This window comes from Oncorhynchus mykiss, chromosome 18 (genome assembly GCF_013265735.2).
Source record: "Oncorhynchus mykiss isolate Arlee chromosome 18, USDA_OmykA_1.1, whole genome shotgun sequence".
Lineage (NCBI taxonomy): Eukaryota > Metazoa > Chordata > Actinopteri > Salmoniformes > Salmonidae > Oncorhynchus > Oncorhynchus mykiss.
The window spans coordinates 13,957,051-13,981,700 of record NC_048582.1 but is presented as its reverse complement, the minus strand read 5'-3'; the positions used below and the strand labels follow the sequence as shown (position 1 = coordinate 13,981,700).

The window sequence follows — 24,650 nt, the reverse complement described above, 5'->3', positions numbered from 1 at the left end:
TAATATAGAAGGAATTAAAGATGCGAGAAGTTATTATTTACAAGTTGGAGATTTTTAACAAGGTTATTCTTTCGTTTTGCTTTCCAGTCAGAAACACGGCTGTCAGATCGTCTCCTGTTCTCTCTCCCCAGGTGGCCCTGAGGGCTGGATACTCAGACAGCAACAACAGCCCTCACAATTCATCCAAATGCAACAGTCAGCCATGGTTCTCAAAAAGGAAGGTTGGTACGGGACTGTACATGGTTCATAAACACAGGTCAATGTTGAATGTGAAAAGGGCAGAACGATAATGAAATGGAAACTGCACTTTAAAAAAAATCTACTCATTGTTCCATTTTACTTACTGACAGGAGTAAACAAATGATGTAGCAAGATTACATTTTCCAGTAGATGGCCAGTTAGAATCAAACTCCCAGACAGGAAATGTACATTTTTCTGTATCACCAGTGTGCATTGAAGAGCGCTCTCTCTATCCCCCCATCCCAGCTTCATACAACCAGCGCATGGCTGTCTCATTGGGAACACCAATTAGAGTTAAACTGAAATGTTCTGTTAGGAGGGTATTGTGATCAAGGCTGCAAACAATGGATAAATAGCCATCTCCACATGATTGGCTGTCAAACTGATTTATAAGGAATTCGTAAAGAAAATCCCCCCCATGCTCATCCCGATGTCATTATTTACTTCTTAAACCTTTAATTAATTAATTAACTTATTTCTTGGTTAAAAAAATGCTCCTCTAGACTTTACCACAGAGATATACTATGAGATGGATATAATGGAATTACATTGTGAAGGAATACATAGAAGTGAAATAGCAGCAATGCTGCAGAGTACTTGGGTTGTCTGAAAACACAAGACACCAAATCCTTGCTTCCTCCGTCTTTACCTCAATATACTTCTCAAAGCAAATGAGGGGGCGCTCCTGCTCCTCCCCAGAGCTTGGAGGAAACAAGGATTTAGGACAGCTAGGAACATTTTCAGACACTATTATGGATGCTGAGGAAACGAGTGTTCTGATAATTGAGCAGTTGCCAAGGACACTGATAACACACTGCAGAGATGGCAACACCCTCCTGTGTCCTGCGATGTACACTAATCAGTGTTTGAAAGTGTGAACACAAGACTTCATCTGCTGCAGGATAGAATCATCTTCCTTCAGATTGCGCTTCCAAAAAGCAATGAATGTTACTGCTAGAACTGGATGTACTGCCACACATCTGGTGATGAAGCTTTTCATGTAAGAGTGTAAACGAATTAGCGGGCAAGGCTAGATTTCATTCTCCTCATTTGTTCAGCATTAACCATTGGGTATTTCTGAATGCCAGTGTACTGTGCTGGGTTTAAACAAGAGGTTGGTGCTCAGGATAAATCATGTAACATGGGCTCCACACAGTGGTGGCACAGGGAACAGGAAAATCAGACAGTCACTGAGTAAAGGGCAACCAACTATCTCGCAGTGCTCAGCAGAAAACATTGAGGAACATTCTGATGGAAATATATGAAGTCAATTAGAACAAGGTCCCAGTGGCGTGCAGACTGAGGAATCATGAATAGAACTGACGTGTCGCTGTCCCACTTCTATTGCGAGGAAGTATCGCTAATGTTGATGAGATGTAGCCGTCAGTCAAAACAAGAAGAAAATGTTATTCTCCTCACATGCTTGCACTGAACTTCTGTCCTCTGAATGAGACAAAATGCAAGGGGAGAACCAGCTAATTAATTCAGTGACAAAGCAGGTCTTCAATGTCTCAAAACGGTAAATCAGTGTCATGTGTTTTACAGGAGACAAAACCAGAAATTCACAACAGAATGTTGAAAAAGTAGAATTTTATTAAATTAGATTCTATTATCAAAATGTCAAGTTTCCAGGATGAAGAAAACAGTGCAAAACAGTTACTTTAGACAAATATTTACAAAACAGGTAGCATTCAGCCAAGTTGAAATAAGGCAGCTGTTTCATGTATCTTGCCATTTTTCAACACATCCACAAAAACATCCCCCACATATAAAACATCTTGGTGAAAAGGACAGTTCATAATTTCTCTGACAGCCTTTCACATTTTAAAGGCCATTTCATCATTTCCTTGTGATAACATTCAATATTTCAATGGCAATAAACACATTTTACAAAACAACTTAATACAAAAAGCTTAAATTCATATTTTAAAAAACAGCTTACCAAAATGCATCAAAGCTTTCTTATATCTACTGTAGGGAATACTGTAGGCAAGGCAAGGGGGAATAGCGCAACACAAGGCAAGGATACCAAACATAGATGAATGGCAACCACTGATATACGCTGTTCAATAGTGCAACCCCCTAGACTTGGAAGCCGTGCTGATTGTTGTCAGCTGATCTTAGTGTTGGCCATTTCAGTGGGTGTTCATGGAACAAACCTGTGCTTCGCCGAGGCTTCTCTCCAGCTCCTGAATACAAGGAGAGATCAACTGACTGTGCAGCTGTGCCATTTTAAACCTGAAGGAAAGAGTTATAGAAAAGAAGAGTTGAAAGGAGCAGTATTCCCACTGATCTCTCTTCACAGTTGGCAAGAAAAAGTATACGAACCCTTTGGAATTGGTCATCAAATTTGATTTAATCTTCATCTAAGTCACAACAATAGACAGTGTGCTTAGACAAGAAATACAATGTGTATATTAGTTTATATTGAATACATCATTTAAACATTCACAGTGTAGGTTAGAAACAGTATGTGAACCCCTATGCTAATGACTTCTCCAAAAGCAAATTGTTGTCAGGAGTTGGCTAACCTGGAGTCCGATCAATGAGACGATTGGAGATGTTGGTTAGAGCTGCCTTGCCCTATAAAAACACACAATTTGAGTTTGCTATTCACAAGAAGCATTGCCTGACGTGAACCATGCCTCAAACAAAAGAGATATCAGAATACCTAAGATTAAGGATTGTTGACTTGCATAAAGGTGGAAAGGGTTACAAAAGTATCTCTAAAAGCCTTGATGTTCATCAGTCCACGGGAACACAAATTGTCTATAAATGAAGTGCAGTACTGTTGCTACTCTCACTTGGAGTGGCCGTCCTGCAATTATGACTGCAAGAGCACAGTGCAGAATGCTCAGTGAGGTTAAGAAGAATCAGCTAGACTTACAGAAATCTCTGGAACATGCTAATATCTCATCTGTTGATTTGTCTACAATACGTAAAACAAGAATGGTGTTCATGGGAGGACGAAGCTACCGCTGTCCCAAAAAAAGGTTTGAGGTTTGCAAAAGTGCACCTGGATGTTCCACAGCGCTACTGGCAAAATATTCTGTGGACAGATGAAGCTACAGTTGAGTTGTTTGGAAGGATCACACAACACTATGTGTGGGGGGGGGGGACTCATCCCAACTGTAAAGTATGGTGGAGGGAGCGCCATAGTTTGGGGCTGCATAGCTGCTTCAGGGACTGGAAAACTCCCAAGTTTTATCAAGACATTTTGCAGGAGAATGTTAGGCTCTGTCCACCAATTGAAGCTCAACAGAAGTTGGGTGATGCAATAGGACAATGACCCAAAACACAGAAGTAAATCAACAACAGAATGGCTTCAACAGTAGAAAATACAGCTTTTGGAGAGTCCTCACCTCAACCCGATTGAGATGCTGTGGCATGACCTCAAGAGAGCACTTCACACCAGACATCAAGAATATTGCTGAACTGAAACAGTTTTGTAAAGAGGAATGGTCCAAAATTCCTCCTGACCGTTGTGCAGGTCTGATCCGCAACTACAGAAAACATTTGGTTGAGGTTATTGCTGCCAAAGGGTCAACCAGTTAATAAATTCAAGGGTTCACATACTTTTCCCACCCTGCACTGTGAATGTTTACAAAGTGTGTTAAATACAGACATGAAAACATAATTGTTTGTGTGTGATTAGTTTTAGCAGAGTGTTTGTCTATTGTTGTGACCGAGATGAACATTTTATGACCAATTTATGCAGAAATCCAGGTATTTCCAAAGGGTTCACATACTTTTTCTTGCCACTGTAGGTGTATTTTACTCCCGGTGTTTCCATTAGGAAAAAGTTGTGCTGGTCAAATGTCCAAACATATTTCAATTTGCCAGACTGACACCAATGTGCAGTTTCTCTAGAGAAAAATCCGATCAAGCACAGGCTGGGCGATGTAGTAGGAGGTTGTAATTTCCAACAGGCCAAATTCTACATAGTTCTGCGCAGAAAACGTGGTGATTAACTACAATGAGCATAATCCATTTGTCTGGTCTGCGTTTTTACACGAGGTAATAAAACTAGAATCCACAATGTTTCTAGTTAGAATTCCAGGCCGCACAGCAGAATATTTAGGGGCATATGTGAGTAAAATGGTCACACTGTGGAGCCTTGAGCCAGTATCAGGTAATACAGTGTTGCAAGTTTGCTATAGCAAGAGGTCAAGAGGTAACAGGCAGAGTTGACAGACTAGAGATACGATAAAATAAAAAAAAAACAGAACCAACCTCCATGCATAGCCAAAGTGATTTTATAGAGCATATTTATTTTTCAAAATGTTTTTATTTATCTGGTTTTATGCATTTTTACCATCCAAATGCTGCCAATTCTCAGTCAACAGAAACACCAGTTTAAACTCAATACAGTGTTAACAATTCAAGCATGACCTGTGAAAAGGTTCCAAAGAAAGGAGGACTCTTACCTCCTGTGCAGCTCTATGGCTTTGCTGAGGTCTGGGCAGTAGTGCTGTAGAGCTGTGATGCAGTGGGCTGCCAGCATGCTGTAACACTGTTCCCTCACCAAATTGTGGCTGCTGGTGTCCCACTGTGGCAGCTCACTGGTGTACCTCCACGCCACTAGGGCGTGCTCCAGAGCAGACTCCCACTCCTCGTTCTGCAGCAGCAGCTGACCCCACTCCTGGCAGGAAACCTGGGAGGAAAAATACAAGGTTTGTTAAAACACATAGCAGGTGATGCAGGTAGTACCAATCACCATGACAACCCAGAATTTCTAGCTATTAAACCATCTTAGAAGCACTTTAGTCAAACAATCAGCTTGAATAAGAGTGTAAATCTTAAACAAAGTATATTATTTACTGCAAGGGGATTCAACATCAGGTCAATTAACTGAGTTACATTCACATAAGGGCAACTTAAAGAGCATAAAACAAAAATGTTGATACTCACTTTAAACACCACCAGGTGTGGATATGCCTTTCTGTAACAGTGCGCGTCTCTGTTGGACCCCAGGCGTGAGTAGGGTATAGATCTGTAGACATTGGTCTTTTTCAAGTGCAAGTCCTCCTGTAACGGCTTCAGGTCTGTAGTGAGGGCTCTGGGCTCCTGCCTCTGCCCCTGTTCTACTAGGATGAAAGATCTTATGAGCTGCACAAGCTGCTGGTTGGACAGGGGTGTCTGGTTGTCTTCCATTCTCTCACTTTGGGCCTCACTCCGACTACTCCCTGTTCTGTATATGGCTGGGTCCACTGCAAAACATACACCACCGTATTGGTCACAGGCCAACTAATATAAGACTAGAAACTGAACGACATGATCCATTTAATTTGCTTACTAACATGAATGCCCACGTTTTGAGTTGCTGGTCAGGTTTCTGCCTCTAGAAGTGGTTGAGAATGGAGCTATGCGTGAACTTAGAACCTCCAGGTAGGACCTTCTCATTCGAGCTGCAAAAAAACATTTGGCATTTGTGTCTACTAACGTTACAGGATCATAGTTAACCCAGTTACAATATTATTCTAGTTGTACTAGAAAGGAAGGCAGATTCAATGTTTTGGTACTTGCATAAAACAAAACTGGTAATGTCTTGCTGAATTAATAACTACAAACAGCTCACCCACAATCTTTATTACTTAGCTAAATGTCCAATATCAGCTCGTTAACGAGTTATAACTAGGTAAAGTTGTTGGCAAAGGCTAACAATGGGTACCATGTTGTGTCAATGCAATTGCTAACTCAAAGCTGGCTAACTAGCTAGTTGCCCACACAAGTTAAAATTAACTTATTTCCAATATTAGCAAATTGACACAATTGGTTTGTTCAGACTGTGTTTTATTGGATCTTACTGGCTGACTTCATTGTTATGATTTAACATATTTAGAAAATAAGGTAGCCGCTACTTAGGCACATTTTTTCCTGGCGCGCGCTTACTTTACCAAGGACAGCTGTTGTGATGCTGCAGTGGAGGGAAATGTAGCTGGCTAGCCAGCTAACGCTAAAGTTGTTGAAGTCAGACGTACCTGCAATTTTCGGCTGTGGAGCTGGGATTTCCATCAGGGCACGTCTTGAGTGACACATAGTTGCCATATTAGATACTTTGGGTCAAAACGACAGACCTCTTGCAAAAAGTTTGCCAGTTATGTTGTTAGCTGTCTAGCTAGCTAGGGAACTGTCTAGTAGTGTGCAGCCAACAAACTGTGAAGGTTGTACTAATAACACGCAGCTACCGCATGCCAAGTACCTAAAATAAATGCCATAAAATTAAATAGCTGCTGACAAAACTTTGCAAGGCTGTTCTCCCGCGAATGTATGACAAAATACTGCCGCAAGAATTTAGCGCGCGGACGTGGTTCATTACCCATCAACCTGATTGGTCAATGTAGAAACAGGCGCGTGCATTTTTATTGGCGAATGGGATCTTGAATTGCGCTGTGTTGAAATACCAAAAATAATAACTGCTTGAATACAGTAGGCCGACACATGTACTGTTGTGAAATAGGACTTACGTATCCTTTTGTGAAGTGGTTGAAGTCTGACATTTCGGCAATTTTTGGCTGGAGGATAGTTAGCTAGCTACTTTATAGCAAAAAGACATAGACCTTGCAAACATTTGACCAGTTCTGTTGTGGGCGACCATTGATGCACTTTCTTTTAATAACAAGTAGAAAACAAATGACAAATGTATTACGGTAATAGTCATTGCTATGAATTTAAAACATATTCTGTTGGGTTTATCGGAGGTTGGCATCCAACGTTATGAAGCATTACCGCCACCTACTGTACTGGCCTCTTACGAAAAAAGATTGCAGTAAGAGTGCAGTATAAACTGGGTGGTTCGAGCCCTGAATGCTGATTGGCTGACAGCCATGGTATATCAGACCGTATAACAGGCTTATGAAAAAAACATGTATTCTACTGCTCTAATTAAGTTGGTATCTAGTTTATAATAGCAATAAGGCACCTCGGGGGTTTGTGATATATGGCCAATATACCAGAGGTGTGGACTCGAGTCACATTTATTTATTTTTATTTGACCTTTATTTAACCAGGTAGGCAAGTTGAGAACAAGTTCATAACTTGGACTCGAGTCAGACTCGAGTCACAAATATGATTACTTGCAACTCAACTTTGACTTTAACACATTACTCGTGACTTAACTTGGACTTGATACCCTCCCCAAGCCCAAATATGAAAAATGATGCTATTAAAAAAGGTGTGCAGCGCATCAACTCTTCATTTAACAGATTACAGTTTGAATCAGACAGCAGCCAATTAAGTTGTGCCAGCTGAGAATAAGTTGAGCGTGGCAGTGCAGAGGAACGTCGGCGGGTGAATTCAGACGGAGCCCTTGGAAAGATGATATCCAAAATTATTATTTTCAGATATAAAGACTACGCTGTAGTCATCAAAATGGATTGTAACTTGCAAAACATGCAGGAAGAAAATTACAGACAGAGGCAACAATTTCCAACTTTGTTTGACATTTGAAGCAGCACAAAGAACGGTAAGTCGTGGCTAATATAGCCGACAGCTATATATAACTTTACTAGTGTAGCATGTAGGCTAACGTAACGTTAAATCATTGAGCCTCCACACAGTCAGTCAGTGCGGGGAACGTGATCATTGCACCCACGATTGAGCTAAACTGGCCAGGCAGTTGGTAGCCTAAAGCCTGCCTGATGTTACTGCTCTTCCTAAAACCATTGACATACGTTAGCCTACTGTAACCACACACAGAGAGGGTGTGTGTGTGTGTGTGTTAAGGTTGGGCGATTGAGCCTCCCGGGTGGCGCAGTGGTTAAGGGCGCTGTACTGCAGCGCCAGCTGCGCCACCAGAGACTCTGCGTTCGTGCCCAGGCTCTGTCATAACCGGCCGCGACCGGGAGGTCCGTGGGGCGACACACAATTGGCCTAGTGTCGTCCGGGTTAGGGAGGGTTTGGCCGGTAGAGAAATCCTTGTCTCATCACGCACCAGCGACTCCTGTGGCGGGCCGGGCGCAGTGCGCGCTAACCAAGGTTGCCAGGTGCACGGTGTTTCCTCCGACACATTGGTGCGGCTGGCTTCCTGGTTGGATGGCGCTGTGTTAAGAAGCAGTGCGGCTTGGTTGGGTTGTGTACCGGAGGACGCATGACTTTCAACCTTGGTCTCTCCCGAGCCCGTACGGGAGTTGTAGCGATGAGATTAGAGTGCAGTATAACGGCAGTATGCAGCAAATACTGCATTCAAAAGAACAATATTTTTATACTGCAGTCATTTTGCTGTGGAACTGCAGTTAGAGTGCAGTATAACTGCAGTTCAACTGCAGATCACTGCATTTATTCTGCAATTGCCGCATCCAAAATACCACAGTCGACTGCAGTTACTGCACTTTTACTGCAGTTTCATAAATTCAATCTTTATTTGTAAGGGGCCTGTGGGCCAGAGGAACTAAATCCTACCTGCCAGGCCCTTTTCTCTTAAAAAAGATAACAAAATATTGGAGACTGTATATCTGCCCCGCTGATCCTCAACACGGGGGCCCCTCATGGGTGTATGCTCAGATCCCTCCTGTACTCCCCATTCACCCATGACTGCATGGCCAAGCACGACTCCAACACCATCATTAAGTTTGCAGACGACACAACAGTGGTAGGTCTGATCACCGACAACGATGAGACAGGATCGATGTAAGAGACCTGGCAGTGTGATGCCAGGATAACAAACCCTCCCTCAACGTGATTAAGACAAAGGAGATGATTGTGGACTACAGAAAAAGAAGGACTGAGCACCCCCACCCCCAGAATGGGGGCCCCAACCCCCATTCTCATCAACAGGGCTGTAGTGGAGCAGGTTGAGAGCTTGAAGTTCATTGGTGTCCACATCACGTACAAACAATTTACATTTTTTTTTATTTCACCTTTTTTTAACCAGGTAGGCCAGTTGAGAACAAGTTCTCGTTTACAACTGCGACCTGGCCAAGATAAAGCAAAGCAGTTCGACACATACAACGACACAGAGTTACACATGGAGTAAAACAAACATACAGTCAATAATACAGTAGAACAATTATATTTACAGTGTGTGAAAATGAGGTAAGATAAGGGAGTTAAGGCAATAAATAGGCCAAAGTGGCGAAGTAATTACAATATAGCAATTAAAGTTGGATGGACTATTTACAGATGGGCTATGTACAGGTGAAGTGATCTGTGAGCTGCTCTTACAGCTGGTGCTTAAAGTTAGTGAGAGAGATATGAGTCTCCAGCTTCAGTGATTTTTGCAGTTCGTTACAGTCATTGGCAGCAGAGAAGTGGAAGGAAAGGCGGCTAATGTAGGATTTGGCTTTGGGGGTAACCAGCGAAATATACCTGCTGGAGCGTGTGCTACGGGTGGGTGCTGCTATGGTGACCAGTGAGCTGAGATAAGGCGGTGCTTTACCTAGCAAAGACTTGTAGATGACCTGGAGCCAGTGGGTTTGGCGACGAGTATGAAGCGAGGGCCAGCCAACGAGAGCATACAGGCCGCAGTTTTGGATAGTATATGGGGCTTTGGTGACAAAACGGATGGCACTGTGATAGACTGCATCCAATTTGTTAAGTAGAGTGCTGGAGGCTATTTTGTAAATGACATCGCCGAAGTCGAGGATCGGTAGGGTTTACGGGGGTATGTTTGGCAGCATGAGTGAAGGATGCTTTGTTGCAAAATTGGAAAGCCAATTCTAGATTTAATTTTGGATTGTAGATGCTTGATGTGAGTCTGGAAGGAGAGTTTACAGTCTAACCAGACACCTAGGTATTTGTAGTTGTCCACATATTCTAAGTCAGAATCGTCCAGTAGTGATAGTGATGCTGGACGGGCGGGCAGAGATCGGTTGAAGGGCATGCATTTAGTTTTACTTGCGTTTAAGAGCAGTTGGAGGCCACGGAAGGAGAGTTGTATGGCATTGAAGCTCGTCTGGAGGTTAGTTAACACAGTGTCCAAAGAAGGGCCAGAAGTATACAGAATGGTATCGTCTGCGTAGAGGTGGATCAGAGAATCACCAGCAGCAAGAGCGACATCATTGATGTATACAGAAAAGAGAGTCGGCCCGAGAATTGAACCGGGTTGCACGCCCATAGAGACTGCCAAAGGTCCGGACAATTATAGTTCAAACACACTAAGACAGTCATGAAGAGGGCACGACAACACCTATTCCCCCTTGGGAGACTGAAAAGATTTGGCATGGGTCCTCAGATCCTCAAAAAGTTCTACAGCTGCACCATCGATAGCATCCTGACTGGTTGCATCACCGCCTGGTATGGCAACTGCTCGGCCTCTGACCGCAAGGCTACAGAGGGTAGTGCATACGGACCAGTACATCACTGGGGCCAAGCTTCCTGCCATCCAGGACCTCTATACCAGGCGGTATCAGAGGAAGACCCCATAAATTGCCAAGGACTCCAGCCACCCTAGTCATAGAATGATCTCTTTGCTACCGCATTGCAAGCGGTACCGGAGCGCCAAGTCTAGGTCTAAACGGCTTCTTAACAGCTTCTACCTCCAAGCCATAAGACTCATGAACAGTTAATCAAATGGCTACCCGGACTATTTGCATTGTCCCCACCCCACCCCCCATTTTTACGCTGCTGCTCCCCTGTGTTTATTATCCATGCATAGTCATTTTACCTCTACCGGAAACACCTGTATATAGCCTTGCTACTGTTATTTTATTGTTGCTCCATAATTATTTGTTATATTTCTATATTTCTTTCTTAAAACGGCATTGTTGGTTAAGGGCTTGTAAGTAAGCATTTCACTGTAAGATCTACCTACACCTGTTGTATTCGGCACATGTAATAAATACAATTTGATTTGATTTTGTTTCTAATGATGTTCTACTCAGTATGCTCTTTAAACTCAATTCCTCTACCCCCTTCTCCCTCACACTGGATCTCTATTTCCCTCTCATACTGCCCACACTATCAGTACATGCTCCACTATCTCTGTTTCCTGGCAGTAATCACACCTTCCTGTGGTTGGTGACTAGAGGGAGCAGGTTAGCAGAGCATTTGAGCTAAACCTAACCCTTTTCCTAACCTTAATCTAAGTCTTCCAACCTGCCACGTTAATTATCCTAACCTGCTGCGTAAACTATCCTAACCTGCTACGTTAATTATCCTAACCTCCTGGGTAAATTATCCTAACCTGCTACGTTAATTATCCTAACCTCCTGGGTAAATTATCCTAACCTGCTACGTTAATTATCCTAACCTGCTGGGTAAATTATCCTAACATGCCACATTAATTATCCTAACCTGCTGGGTAAATTATCCTAACCTGCTACGTTAATTATCCTAACCTCCTGGGTAAATTATCCTAACCTGCTACGTTAATTATCCTAACCTGCTGGGTAAATTATCCTAACCTGCTACATTAATTATCCTAACCTCCTGGGTAAATTATCCTAACCTGCTATGTTAATTATCCTAACCTGCTGGGTAAATTATCCTAACCTGCTACGTTAATTGTCCTAACCTGCTGGGTAAATTATCCTAACCTGCTGGGTAAATTGTCCTAACCTGCCGGGTAAATTGTCCTAACTTGCCGGGTAAACCCATTCCCCTTCCTATCACATTTAATGTCTTATTCAACCTGCAGTGTCCCACCCTTAGCCCTGTAAAGATGTCCTCCTCTCTTCTCTCTTCTTGCCGTCCTCCCCTCCCCAACTTTCCTTTGTACTTGGAATAGATGCCTGCCCTTAGTGTTGCTGTTCCACTGCTCCTGCCATCTCTGCACCACGACTGTCCTTATTACTCCCTTAAACCTCTTCCTTGCTAATCGGCATCTCCACATCCACCTCCTCTCTCCTAAGGGCCTGTTTAGCCAGCACATCTACTTCCTCATTCCCTTCCACCACCACACGGGCTGGGAACAAATCCAAACCTATCTGGATACCCATCTGTCTCACCCGGGCATGAATTTGGAGTACCTCATATAACAGGTTGGAGGCTACTTATAAGAAAACTTCACAGATAATATGCATCTCCCGCAAAGAATGAACCATGCAGGTGTGGTTTTCTGATCACCTGACTGACCCATCAAAATGATTTGTCATTGTCGAAACAGGTGTGTGCTTTGCAATTGGAGGATCATTTACACAGTGGTGAAATTCTGTGATGGAATACTGTGAGAATTACCCATTTTTAAAAAACTATTATTAGCTTGCACAATTCATATTCCCACCAGATTGGGAGTTTTTTTTACGTCCCATATTTCAGGCAGAGCAAGCTGGGTTTCTTATAGATAACATAAAATGTAAATGTGTATATATATATATATATATATATATATATATGTAGGTATAAAAACAATATTTATTGATAACCAATTAATAGTCTGATCATTACATTTCAGTCTTCAGCATTCAACATAAAATACCAATAATACACATGTACATTATTGAAACTGTTAATAGCATTCCTTTTTTTTGCCACTCACAGAATTAGACTAATTAAGTAGTGGATGTATATTAGATAGGTCTACCACATTAAAATAGCAATACAGTTCATGTTTCAAGGGGATAATACACATTCATATTTTAATGGTATTAGTAAGAACAGTAGCCTAATATCCCATATATATATATATATATATCATAATTGATAAATTATTGCAATTACTGCTCACCAGGGGTGCAACTTTAGTTTTAGAGGTGGGGGGACATGATATATATATTTTATTTTTTATTTTTCCTACCCAACCACTCCGAGGTGTCCACATGGTCCTAAAGTACACCATTGCCTCGTTTTGTATCACATTCCAATTATAAAACTGGGGATATGTCCCCCCCCCGTCCCCAGGAAAATGTGCGCCCCTGCTGCTTACACAGACAGATCAGTGAATTTTTCTTTGTGAAACACATATGCTAGTTAACCTTGTCCTACTCATCTTCCTATTTTGGTGTTTTCATTATCAATACCGAGGCACACAAAAGCAGAAGTCTTTGTAGCAACAGGACTACATCATAATTGAGATCATAATGTGATGATACATCCAAGTGTGTGATGTTATATTCTAGTGGGGCGGTTGACCACATTTAGGTTGTTGGCTGCACTCTGAGTACCCTGCAGCGTCTTCTCTGAGGAGAGAGCTGTCTGGGGCTGTCCTTTATTGCTCTGCCCTGGATTGACCGCACTGTTTGTTCCTTTTGTACCGTAGGCTTTAGGTTTGGGGATCCTGGTTGGACCTGGGCGTCGGAATGCTTCCAAGGGGATCTGAGAATAGACAGAGAGAAAAAAGGGATCAATATCCTTACGATATATAACTGTAGGTTGTTTATCAAACTGACCACAAGATGGTGCCAAATTATGTTTTTTTGGCATACAGTAGCAAATATCTAGCAATTTTTGACAAAACACATTACAAAATAAATCATGACATGCTTATTAAGACATGTACAGGCTCATGTATGCGTGCAGAATAACAAGTAGACTAATAAAACAGTACTCTTTAAGTAAAGCTTTTTTCAACACAACCGACCTCTGTAAAGAATGGAACTAAAGAAATCCATGATTCCCTTTCTGAAACCATCTTTGGAGTTTATAGAGTTATTCAGACACAAGTAATTGTTTTGCTCCCAAAGAAGGCTTATAAGAGAGAGTGGGGAGGGAAAATGTTTGGAGACAGGTATTGGATGTGTTTTAGCACCAACTGCCAAAACAGTCACAGAAAATGTCTCCCATGGGGTTTGCATCACTGCATTGTTTACTGCACAATCAGCTTAAACTGTCAGCTAATGCTCCTAGCGCTCCGTCTCAGCTCTGCCAGAAGGTGATGTCACCATAGGAGCTCTTCATGTTTGTCATCGCTTTGCGTTTAGTTTAAACACCTCTCTGCTCAGTCTAAACCCCTCTCTGCTCAGTCTAAACCCCAACCTCTCTCTTTGCTCAGTTTAAACCCCAGTTATTGCCCAGTTTAAACCCCTCTCTTTCTGTCCAGTTTAAACTCCTCTCTCTCTCTGCTTAGTTTAACCCCCTCTCTCTCTCTCTCTGCTCAGTTTAACCCCCCCCCCCTCTCTCTCTCTCTCTCTCTCTCTCTCTCTCTCTGCCTAGCTTAAACCCCACTCTCTCTCTGCTCAGTTTAAAAACCACTCTCTCTCGGCTCAGTTTAAGCCCTACTCTCTCTTTCTACTCAGTTTAAATCCCTCTCCCCCCTCTCTCTGCTCAGTTTAAACCCCCTCTCTCTCTGCTCAGTTTAAATCCCTCTCTACCTCTCTCATTCTCTTTCTCTGTGCTCAGTTTAAACCCCCCCTCTCTGCTCAGTTTACCCCCCCCCCTCTCTCTCTGCTCAGTTTAAACCTCTCTCTCTCTCTGCTCAGTTTCTCCTCTGGCTTTAATGTAACTGCATGTGAGACTAGAGGGATGATGATGAGGGCGCCTAGAGCAAAGAAAGACAAGAAGGGGAATAGATGATGATGAATTCGTCCCAAATGGCACCCTATTCCTATGGGCCCTGGTCAAAAGTAGTGTGCTACATAGGGAATAGGGTGTCATTGGGGAGGCGGATCATCATGCACATTAAGGCATTCTCCCAGACCTGTTGCGCAACATAGGTTATTATACTGTAGTTTTAAACGTTGCAGCTTATTTCATCACTCTTTCTTTCTCTGAGGGAGAGCTCTTGTGAGACACTCCAGTTACATGCCGAAAGCTATTGAGTGAATCTACCCAGTCCAAGGAGTGAGTGGTTAAACGCTGTTAAAGGCCAACTGTAAGTGAGTGTTTAAGTGTTTTATGGTTTTGAAAATTAATTCTGAAACGTGCAATGAACCATGTCCTTAAATCCATGCAGGACATAAATTTGAAATGTGTTTTGAAAATGAGGTTAATGGACCAGAAAATCTGTGTGGGTCATGTCAGGGGGCCATGTTGATTTTACACGGAATGACCTTTAATTATAAGCCTCCTCCCTTTTGAGGCATGCAACAGGAGTACTAGAGTAAGCACTTCCTCTGCCACGGACAGACCAGCCTGCAGTTCACTAGCCCGGCCTGCGTTCTGCAATACTGGCAAAGATGCACAGTTGTCTCCATGGCAACAAAACACAGGATTTGTTTGGTGCTTGGATTGTGGTGCGAGACACTATTTCACAGCACACTACTGAGCCTCAGTATCCTCTTTAGTTCACAATATGAGGCCTTTGTTTGAAATGGGCCCTGCCCTGTCCGTTTATTTTCCTCTCCTTGTTCATTGGGCCTATCGGTCAAGGTGTTTGGATACCATTGTGATGATGACCGTTATTGTAAACTACACGTGAATCCCATCAACTCCTAAACTAGCCTGGGATTAGCCAATGCAGGGTCGCCAGAAACCGCTTACATCTGGTTTTCAGGGATACAATATTTTCAACCTAACTTCTGTTTCCCCTGAATAGCGGATGTGGGAACTCCGCTCAGGCGTCTTTTTACGCCTGCTACATTAGATTAGCCTGTGATGTACACTGACGATTAGTCTCACCTCTAATTGGCTACTGTACTTTCTGTATTGAAAAACAGCACAGTGGATGATGGTGCTGTGTGATTGTATAGCTTACATAGACCTTAGATTTATCTGACATGCCAAAGGTCATGCGTCAAGTGAGATATGAAAAGGGAAAGGGTGTGTCAGACTATGAAGCCATCATCCATACTACTTGCACTTTGCTCTCATTCGATATGGACTGTGATGTTATTTTTACATCAGAACATATGATCTGCCTGGCTCAAACAATGACCTCACTAGATGTGAATAAGTACGATCAGATAGATAATGACATGGAGGATATTTAAGGACACAGCTGCTCTGATCCCTTGAATGAATAGCATCTTGTTTAGCCTTCAAATTATTCTTGGGCATTGAGAGATTGGGATCCTGTTTCCAAATGTCAATGCTCCCAGCCTGAATCGATTTAAAGCTTGACATAGACACCTCTTTATAGTGATACAGAGGGTATTTGGATTGGGTGTGCATTTTCACATGTGTGAATGGATCTGACACATTTATGCTTCATTCAGGTGAGCTTTATATGCAGAGAGTTGCAGCAAAGAAACATCCACTTGGAGAAGACCCTCAACAGTTAAAGCACCTCTCGTTCGTCCAAGCTGACTTACATGGACTTTCCATGGTATCATTAAAGAGGAACTTCAAATTCACTCATGCTAGTCTTTACTCTTGGTAACTGGGTTTTTGTGTTTGGGATAGAAGGAGAAGCTATGACATCACCAGCCTATGAATTTAACTCAGCCAAGAAAACACATGTCAGAATTCCCTGGCCTTTTTTTCATTTTCTAATAAATTCTGGACGTTCACACAAGAGTTCTTCTGAGATTCCTGCTAGTAAAAAACATAAATGAAGTGTCTCTAAAATGTCCTATTCATTGTATGTGTGTGTCTTGATGGTTTAAGGACAATGGACTGCTATCAGTAGTTGTATTGACTGAATACTATTTCAAATGGTTAAGGTAGCACTTGAGCAGTGGAAATTAGATCACAATGAACAAATAAAATATAAAAACTAGAAGTTAGAAAACATGCATAAATAAAAAACATTTAAATATATATTTGAACCTTGAAATATATTCCTCATTTTCATCATTCAGCATGCAGGGTTTACCACTTCTGAATGAGTAAATGAAATATGCAAGCATGGATGACAAACTAAAACAGAACTTTTGCACACTTTAATATTTAGAAAATAAATCAGCTTAAACAAAATGCAAGTTGTGTAATATGAAGTTTAAACACAATTGAAACGGTCCATCAGTGAATAGTCTTAGTACATGGTATATTTACCGAATAGCATATACAGTAAAGTTATCCCGTTTCTTACTACAAGTGCCTTCAAAGGGTTATTGTTCTGTTTTGTATTTGAATGACAATTCATGCATGCAAACATCTTTCCAAACAGAACCGAACAAACAAACAAACCCCAAACACAAACAGAGAAGTGGTTAGGTAGGGCATCTCTTCATACAGATCAAGTAAAATGGAGGTGGATGGATCAAGATCGGATGACTAGGGACTGAGGAGGTTGGGTTGGGATAGGTGGTACTAATGGGAGACGGACAAACTAGGGTTTACTAATGGGGTGAGGTCTCTTGGGATGGGGAATCAGTCAATCATAGGCATTACTTACTGTAATTTGTGAAGGCTTTTTGATTGGGGTGGATGTTGGCTTTATAGTGATGCTACTTGTGATTTTGCTGTTGCCTTTGACAGGGGTACCATTGGATAATACAGGAGATCTCTGCTCCTGCCCAGGTGAGTAGCATGGGCTCACAGGCTGGGGTGTAGTGTTTAAGCTCTGAATGAAGGGGCTCCCTAAGTGAATGTGGATTTTGTTGTCCTCCGTGGTGATGACGTTGGGGCCGGAGCTGTTGGACCTTTGAACCTGCCAGCTGCTCTGCCTCTCTGGTGTCACCCTGAAGACTGCATGACCTCCCATGACCTCTACTGGCTCCGTGGACAGGGACCGGTCAGGAGTGCCTGTTGTGACCGACACGATCTGGATGGGTGACATAGCCCTGTCTGGTGTGACCGACCCAGAGGAGTCTGGGGTCATCGCTCTAGAGTAGGTGGTCATGGTGAAGGGAGATATGGCTCGATCAGGAGTGCAGGGGGAACCATCTGACGAGGGGGACCTTTGAGCTTTGTTTCTGGTAGTCGGGGAGATGGATGCGTTCTGAATTATGGTGATTCTTTGTTTGGGTGGACCTCCGCTTGTGGGGATGACTGCAGTGCTGGTGTATGACTGGGTGTTTTCTGCGGTGGGGCTGGTGATTTCTAGCATGGCCATGTTATGCCCGTGGTCTGGGGTTACCTTGATGTGCAGTGGTTGCCCGGGGCTGTGTGTCAGAAACACGTCTCCTTGCTGCACATGGTTCCCATTCTGTCTGGGAACCTGCACTTTCCCATTGACTTGGTTGTGGCTTTCTTTGGTTTTGAGAAAGGGGACTCTCCTGATGTTGTTGTTGAGGTTGTTGACATTGTTGAAGAGGGAGGGGTTACATTGGGCGAGGGGCAGCTCATTGTTGTAGTTTGGATCGTCCTCAGAGTCACTCTCTTCGTACAGTTTTCCGTTCACCACGGCCCGCTCCAGTGGGGCGATGCTCTTGTAGTTGGGTCGAAGGTGGTCTGCTAGATCTGTCTGTACCTCCTTGGTGCACACCTGTAAGTCTGAGAAACGTCTGCCATTCATGCCTGGGCGGAGACTTTTGCTGAAGCGACGGTATCGCTCCAGCTCCCGATTGAGGGTCTCCATCTCTCTGGCCAGTTCTTTATTTTTCACCTCTTGCAGAGTCAGTTTTCTTTGCAAGGTGGAGTGATCGTTTTTCATGCGACAGATGTTTTCCTCTGTGCCCATATATTCATGGATCTTCTCTTTTAGGGCCGCCACCTCTCGGGTCAGATGACTGGACTTGGCCTCTTCCTCTTTCAGACGCCTGTAGAGGATGTGCTCCTGGTTGGACTCTTGCTTCTCTGCCAGTTGGTACTTTAAAAGCTCATTTCTGGATATTTCCAACTCCTCCATCAAGGCCTTTGCTCGCTCTTGTTCCCTGGAGTATCTCTTCTCCATGGACTCAAACTCATCCTCAGTCTTCAACAAGTCGTCTTCGACAACCTTCATATCTTTAAGTTTTCGCCTCAGGCGCTCAACTTCCTGCGTAAGGTCTTTGACTTTGTAGTCCTCTTGTTGGGAGCGGTTGGCGATGGGCTCCTTGATGTTTTCCTCTTTGGCTTTGTTCCTCAGGAATTCCCTCTCTGCAGCTTCCAGTGAATGCAACCTCTTCTTCATCATGGTAACTTTGGACTGCAGGTCGTTGCTCTTTTCCTCCTCGGCTTGGAGCTTGGCCTTGAGTTCATCCCTGTCCTTGGTGGCGCCACACATTTTCTCCTCAAGCTCAGCATTCGACCTTAGGGCTTTCTTGCTCTCCTCGATAAGCTTCTCTGTTACTGTTGTGACTTTGTCCTGCTCAGCATGCAGTTTGCCAGTGCTGTTATGGTCCTTGTCCTCCATCGCTTTCAGTTTCTCCGCCATGGTCTTCCTTTCATCCACCAGCATGACCGTCAGCGTCTTCAGCTTGGTGAGGTCTTCCTTTAGTGTAAGCTCTGTCTTCTCCAGCTGAACCTCCACTGCCTCCAGTTCTTTGACCCTTGCTTTCAGGATGTCCATCTCCCTGGACAGAACATTTGACACTGTCCTCTCTTTGTCCAGATTGCATTTTAGCGCGTTGCACTCCTGTTTGCTCTTGCCGAACGCATCCTCTAGTTTCTCCAGCTCCATGATCCTGTGGTTCAGCTTGTCCACATCAGCCTTCAGGCTACGGCTTTGGCTGGCTTCCTTCTCCAGCTTCTTGTTGAGGTCCCTGCACTGGTCCTCCATTCTGACCAGCTCCTCGTCCTTCCCCTCCATCTCCAGAACCCTTTTCCGTAACTCCTCCACCTCATCCATGAGGCTGGAGTTGCCACATTCCCCGCGGCTGATCTTGTCCCTCAGCTCCTGGAGCTCGTCCTCGGCCCTCCGGAGGGTCTTGTTGGTCTCCTCCAGTTCATCCAGCTGCCGGCTGAGTGTGGACAGTTTCTGCTTGAGCTGCCGGTTCTGGGCATCCTCGCTGGTCAGTTTGGCTGTCATGGTCTCCTGTTCCTGGTGAAAGCGACTGGATTGGTCGCCTAGCTCTGTCTCCAAGCGAAAAACTTTCTCCTCCCCCTCTTGCACCTTTGCATTAGCAGAGCTCAGCTCTTCCTGGGTGTGGGAGGCGTTGGCAGTCAGTTCCTGGACCTTAGCAGTCTGTTGGGTCAATTGCTCTGTGAGGCGCTGCTGCTCGTCCACGACCATCAACGCAAACGACTTCAGCTTGGTCAGCTCCTCCTTTAGGCTGCTGACCTTCTTGTTGTTCTCCTCCTCTTTCCTTTCCTGATAGGCCTTTTCCTGGTCAATGAGCAACTTCAGTCTGAAAGAAAAACACAAGAAGAAGAGAAAAAGTTTGAATAAAAAAGAATGTTGAACTTTTCACTGATACACACATTGGTCAACTGACACATGGGTGGAGAAGGTGATGGATGACACAGGGAGCAACATAACACGACATCAATAATTTAACATAAACAATATACAGTGTATCAGCTTGGTAGAAAATTGTCATTCGTTGTTTGCTTGTGAAGTGTCAAATGTGTCTAATTCTTATTCCCAAAGTGCCATCGGGCCTATTATTAGTAGGAATGCAGACACACCATAAACACTCATGGGTGTCACATTTGTCTGACCATACTGAATGGATTTCTGAAGGGGTTTGACATTTTATGTAATGGAAACTTTAACAAATCATAAATATAACTGTGCTAACTTTCCCAAGTCGGTAGCCTGACATACACTTGCAGTGTGTTCCTTTTAAGGTCCCCCGATAGCAGTTAACTCTCATATGGGTTGGAAACTCTACACGCCATAGTAAAAGTCCAAAATAGTACTTCTTACAGTCCATTTGTATAGGAATGACTATCTAGATTACCCTTATTAGGATTTGCATGACTGATTACTGATGTCCTGTATTGTTTATCTACTGTTACTTGAAAGAAGAAAAATAATAGAGAATGGACTAAATGCAGTGTTTGTACTGTGTGAGGATGTTCCCTCCAAATGCACTCTGATCTTTGGCTGTGGTGGCTAGACTTTTCTAGAATGCTGAATGTTTACCCTGACCCCTATCTGACAAGAATACTCCCATCAGTCCCCATCAAACTGTAGACTAAACCCGTATTCAACCACACTGCTGTTTTTGAAATGTCCCAGTGAATACAGCCCTCTTTCATACCTGTTAGAACCACCAACCCTGCTTAAAGAATCAACTAAGCTTATATTGCAGTTATTTTAACATCTAGAGTGATATTGAGTTCATAGTGTGTACTTGCGAGCATGTGTGTAGGTGTATGCCCAGTGTAAATGTACAGTCTACTGTATATACAGCATATGTAACAGAATCACGGGGGAAGCTGGGGTCACGGTAGCTGGCAGGGCATGCATCACACCGGGCCAGTGTGCCTCCGCTCCAGGCAGCGTCGGAGGGGATGTTATGACTGCTGAATGTGCAGCTGCCAGCGTGCTAGCACAGATGTCGCATTGGCATGGAACAATCCCCTAATTAAGGGGTTCCTCTACTACCCCCTGCCTCCATCTCTCTCTGGTTATATATTTAAAGGAATCCCCCCTGCTTCCAGAGGCAATTACAGCCTGGCTGGATAAACAGAGGGCCTCTCTCAGGGATCACTAATTACACCTAGTCTCCTGTAGAGGAACATGATGTCAGCATGGTCGCTGGTAGAACTGGGGCTAAGGCAGGTCCATGGTAGGGCTGGGGCTGTCCTATGCCCTATGATGTTAATCCCATGATGTTCCACATGCTCCACTGTGCCAGAGATCTGATGATCAAAGCTGATCAGCTTGAAGTTGATGTACAGTAGGAAAGCATCAGATGGGGAGGAGTTTGTAAAGGCCTCTAGTGTCCCACTGAGAAAGTTCACAATGGGAATGTGTGGTAGTCAGTTCTACAATATTCTAAGACATGTCTTTCTGGCAGAAACGATCATTTAGAAAAAATCATCTAAATCATGATATTCTATTAACATTGCTGAGACGTCAGGGCAGAGCAGAGGAGTGGCAGCCATATAAAGGCCTGCAAATGTAGCTAGAATGTAGCTAGAGCTAGACTGCTTTATTTGTATCCTTGTTTACTCTAGCAGTTATCTGCGCTAGCCAGTTATGCTCCGTTTTCCCAGTGATGTAATCAAACCAGAACAGAATGTGAGCCGAGGTCCTGCACTTTAGACTCTGCTAGTTAGCACAAGTCATCCTGGTTTCCCCATTTTTAATCACAGAGGGTTACATTGTGAAGATACATTATGGAAACAGAAGATACATTCAGGGAAACTTCCATGTATTATTAATCAGGTGCTTGAGATCAGCCAAGACATAGTAGGCTATATGATGTCTCTGGAGAGGAATTACATGTGTTCCCTAGGATCCTAATCGCTTGACATGAGAATACTGTGTCCCTCCTAAGGGACAGTCATTGGATTCTGTTTCCCATGGACTCAGAATTCTGCTGGACTAGTGGGACTTGACAATCGAATAACACAACTTGGGAGAGCAGAAGTTGAACTGCCAGTGAGTCAACTGTGACGATATGGTTGAAAGGGGAATACGAGGGGCTTGAAGGCTACCACTTGAAATTCTCACCGATTGCCAATGAATGATGTACTAGTTTACCCAGTTCATCCTTATACGGCTTTACCATCAAACTTGGTTATACAAGATGTCAGCTGCAGAGAACAGCGACTTTTGACTCTGACTTTGATTACAAGGTACGGTAAAGGCCACACTTGATTGGACAATTTATTTTATCACTGCCAATTTTCCAAATAGAGTCAGTCTGTCTAAAACGGTACATTCCCATAAGGAGTTTCTATGTCATGGAAAATAGAGTGATGCCTTCTGCATGGTAAGCAGTTAAGAAATGGGTGTGGGTGCAGATGGCTATTAACCCAAAACCAACCATTCACCTACTGACCTCTTCTGAGCAACATCAGCATGCAGAGGGGAAAACACACACACACAGCCGGCAGCAGGATGTCACCATGCCCACCATTATGGCGAAGGCCACAGAGGGCTTTTCCTCACATTTAAATAAGCAGCTGTGGCCAGTGTCCTCAGAGCTGGAAACTATGGCTCAGACTCTGTAAACAGTGCTGCTGCTGAGATGATACAGGACATGCCAGTATTCTGTGTGTATGTTTTAGAAGTCAATGTCCAAGACAATGCCCTTGTTATAGGTCAATATCCTGCCCTTTCCCTTAAAACACCAGATTTGATTTGACATTTATATTAACAGGGAGTCTCATTGAGACCAAGGTTCTAGGCCTCTTTCACACAGGAGCATACACATAATTTACAAAAGACATTATAAAACAATGATCTGTTCATGTTAGTGTAAATAGATAGAAGCAGTCAGTTTGTTAGGAGGATTATTCCTGGAATGCTTTATGAAAGAGACATAGGAAGCTGGCCAGCATACGTCCAGCAGAGGGCAATCAGTAAGCAGTATGGGCTCATAAAATTATAGGCAATATTTGTATGCCTTCAGTTGAATGACTGTGCTAGTTAAATATTTTATTTTTAATAGTTACATTTTAGGGGTTTAGCTGGCTATGCTGTATGTTACACAATCAATAGCTCATCAAAAAATATATATATATTTTTCAGGTTTTTGAATTCATTATAATATCTGAGTTTATATTCAAACTTAACTTGTTGGATCATAAATGTATCACTCAGAAGTGATTCATTTTTCACAGGAGAGCAGGTTCAAATAACAATGACCATCTTTTTGATTTCACCATGCACATTTCCCCCGGATTCTCACAGACATTAGAGTGTCGTGTGAGTGTTGAGTGGCCCGTTCAACTACACTTAGGAAATGAACCACTGAATTACCCATAGCTTTAACTCACACACGGAATCAGCTTCTATCAATGTCCTCCCTCAATGGTACATTTGAAAATCACAATTAGGGAATAAACGTTGTGCACAAATTGTTACAATATTTAGTTACTGTACTCAGCATCCGTTTAATTGTAATCACAGTTTCCAAAATACATTTTTTTCATGAACTTGTTGAATGAAACCATGATTTCTAATAGATTGCCTATAATTGTATCCCAAAAGACACAACTTTCCCAGAGTCAGAAATCAATTCTTTACACTAACCCAACTGAATGTCAATATCAAAGCTGTACTTTCCCCCTTGCACTCAGTCACAGTGCTCCATAACGAACCAACAGAGCAGCTAAGTCGAGTTAAAATTGCTTTGCCTCCTACCTGTTCCATAGGTCTGTCTGGTGGCAGCCTCAGTGATTGAAGCTCATTATGTTGCCGTACTCTCTCTGTCTCTCAGCTCTCACACAGCGGTCTGTGATGTGGACATTCCAGCAGGGAGACCAAACAATAAGATATGTCTCACTGCATGCTCCCTGCCTATGGAGCATTACATCATCAACATGCCCTTATATGGAACTTTGTGTTGTACAGCCTCCCTGCCTCTCAAAGGGGTGTGTACTCTAGTGTGTGTGTGTGTTGTACAGCCTCCCTGCCTCTCAAAGCGGTGTGTGTGCGTGTGAGAGAGAGAGAGAGATTCTTTGCATGTGGGATTAAGCGTATGTGTGTGTGTGTGTTTGTCCACCTAGGTGTGGCGTGGGCCTTAAAACAAGAACAGAGAGGAAAAGTGTTGAGTGACGTCTGTAATGTGTGAAATATCTGCTCTCTCTGGTCTGTCTATACTCCAGAGGCAGAGGGTGAGGAGAGACAAGCGATTTAGGTTACAACTTTTCCTTCTGACTTTCCTCAGTAAGAGTGATTGATTCAACTGAAGAAAAAAAGACTAAATTAACTTGACCGACAACCGTGTTTA

The 24,650-nt window shown here is 43.3% G+C and overlaps 2 protein-coding genes across 4 annotated transcripts in view; both read right to left on the bottom strand.

Moving 5' to 3' along the window:
- Nucleotides 1-1,813: 1,813 nt before the first annotated feature.
- Nucleotides 1,814-6,591, bottom strand: LOC110495485. Of its 2 annotated transcripts, none has more exons than XM_021570759.2 (5): nucleotides 6,222-6,591; nucleotides 5,553-5,648; nucleotides 5,152-5,450; nucleotides 4,668-4,894; nucleotides 1,814-2,478 (listed from the first exon to the last, which is right to left on the bottom strand). In XM_021570759.2, the coding sequence occupies exons 1-5, from the start codon at nucleotides 6,286-6,288 to the stop codon at nucleotides 2,376-2,378; spliced, it is 792 nt and encodes a 263-aa protein (XP_021426434.1). In that variant the 5' UTR covers nucleotides 6,289-6,591; the 3' UTR covers nucleotides 1,814-2,375. The 2 variants fall into 2 exon arrangements, with proteins under 2 accessions (XP_021426434.1, XP_021426433.2); XM_021570758.2 differs by having other exon boundaries at nucleotides 5,541-5,648; nucleotides 6,222-6,587.
- Nucleotides 6,592-12,511: 5,920 nt separating this feature from the next.
- The window catches only part of LOC110495487 (filamin A-interacting protein 1-like), an 85,234-nt gene continuing 73,095 nt past the window's right edge, over nucleotides 12,512-24,650 (bottom strand). Inside the window, exons 1-3 of one of the 2 annotated variants that reach the window (XM_021570761.2) lie at nucleotides 24,062-24,243; nucleotides 17,330-20,144; nucleotides 12,512-13,431 (exon numbers count right to left, since the gene is read on the bottom strand). In XM_021570761.2, coding sequence (XP_021426436.2) covers nucleotides 13,225-13,431; nucleotides 17,330-20,029 — 2,907 coding nt within the window. In that variant the 5' untranslated portion in view covers nucleotides 20,030-20,144; nucleotides 24,062-24,243 and the 3' untranslated portion in view covers nucleotides 12,512-13,224. Of the gene's footprint in view, nucleotides 13,432-17,329; nucleotides 20,145-24,061; nucleotides 24,244-24,650 lie in introns of those variants that run through there. The other variant, XM_021570760.2, reaches the window with a different exon arrangement.

Bases quoted from the DNA above. Each gene is read 5' to 3' on its own strand.
- LOC110495485 (XM_021570758.2), bottom strand. From the start codon at position 6,288: ATGGCAACTATGTGTCACTCAAGACGTGCCCTGATGGAAATCCCAGCT. The intron at 5,649-6,221 runs GTACGTCTGACT...GTTTTTTTGCAG, and splicing joins TCCACAGCCGAAAATTGCAG to CTCGAATGAGAAGGTCCTAC. The intron at 4,895-5,151 runs GTGAGTATCAAC...TTTTCCTCCCAG, and splicing joins CACACCTGGTGGTGTTTAAA to GTTTCCTGCCAGGAGTGGGG.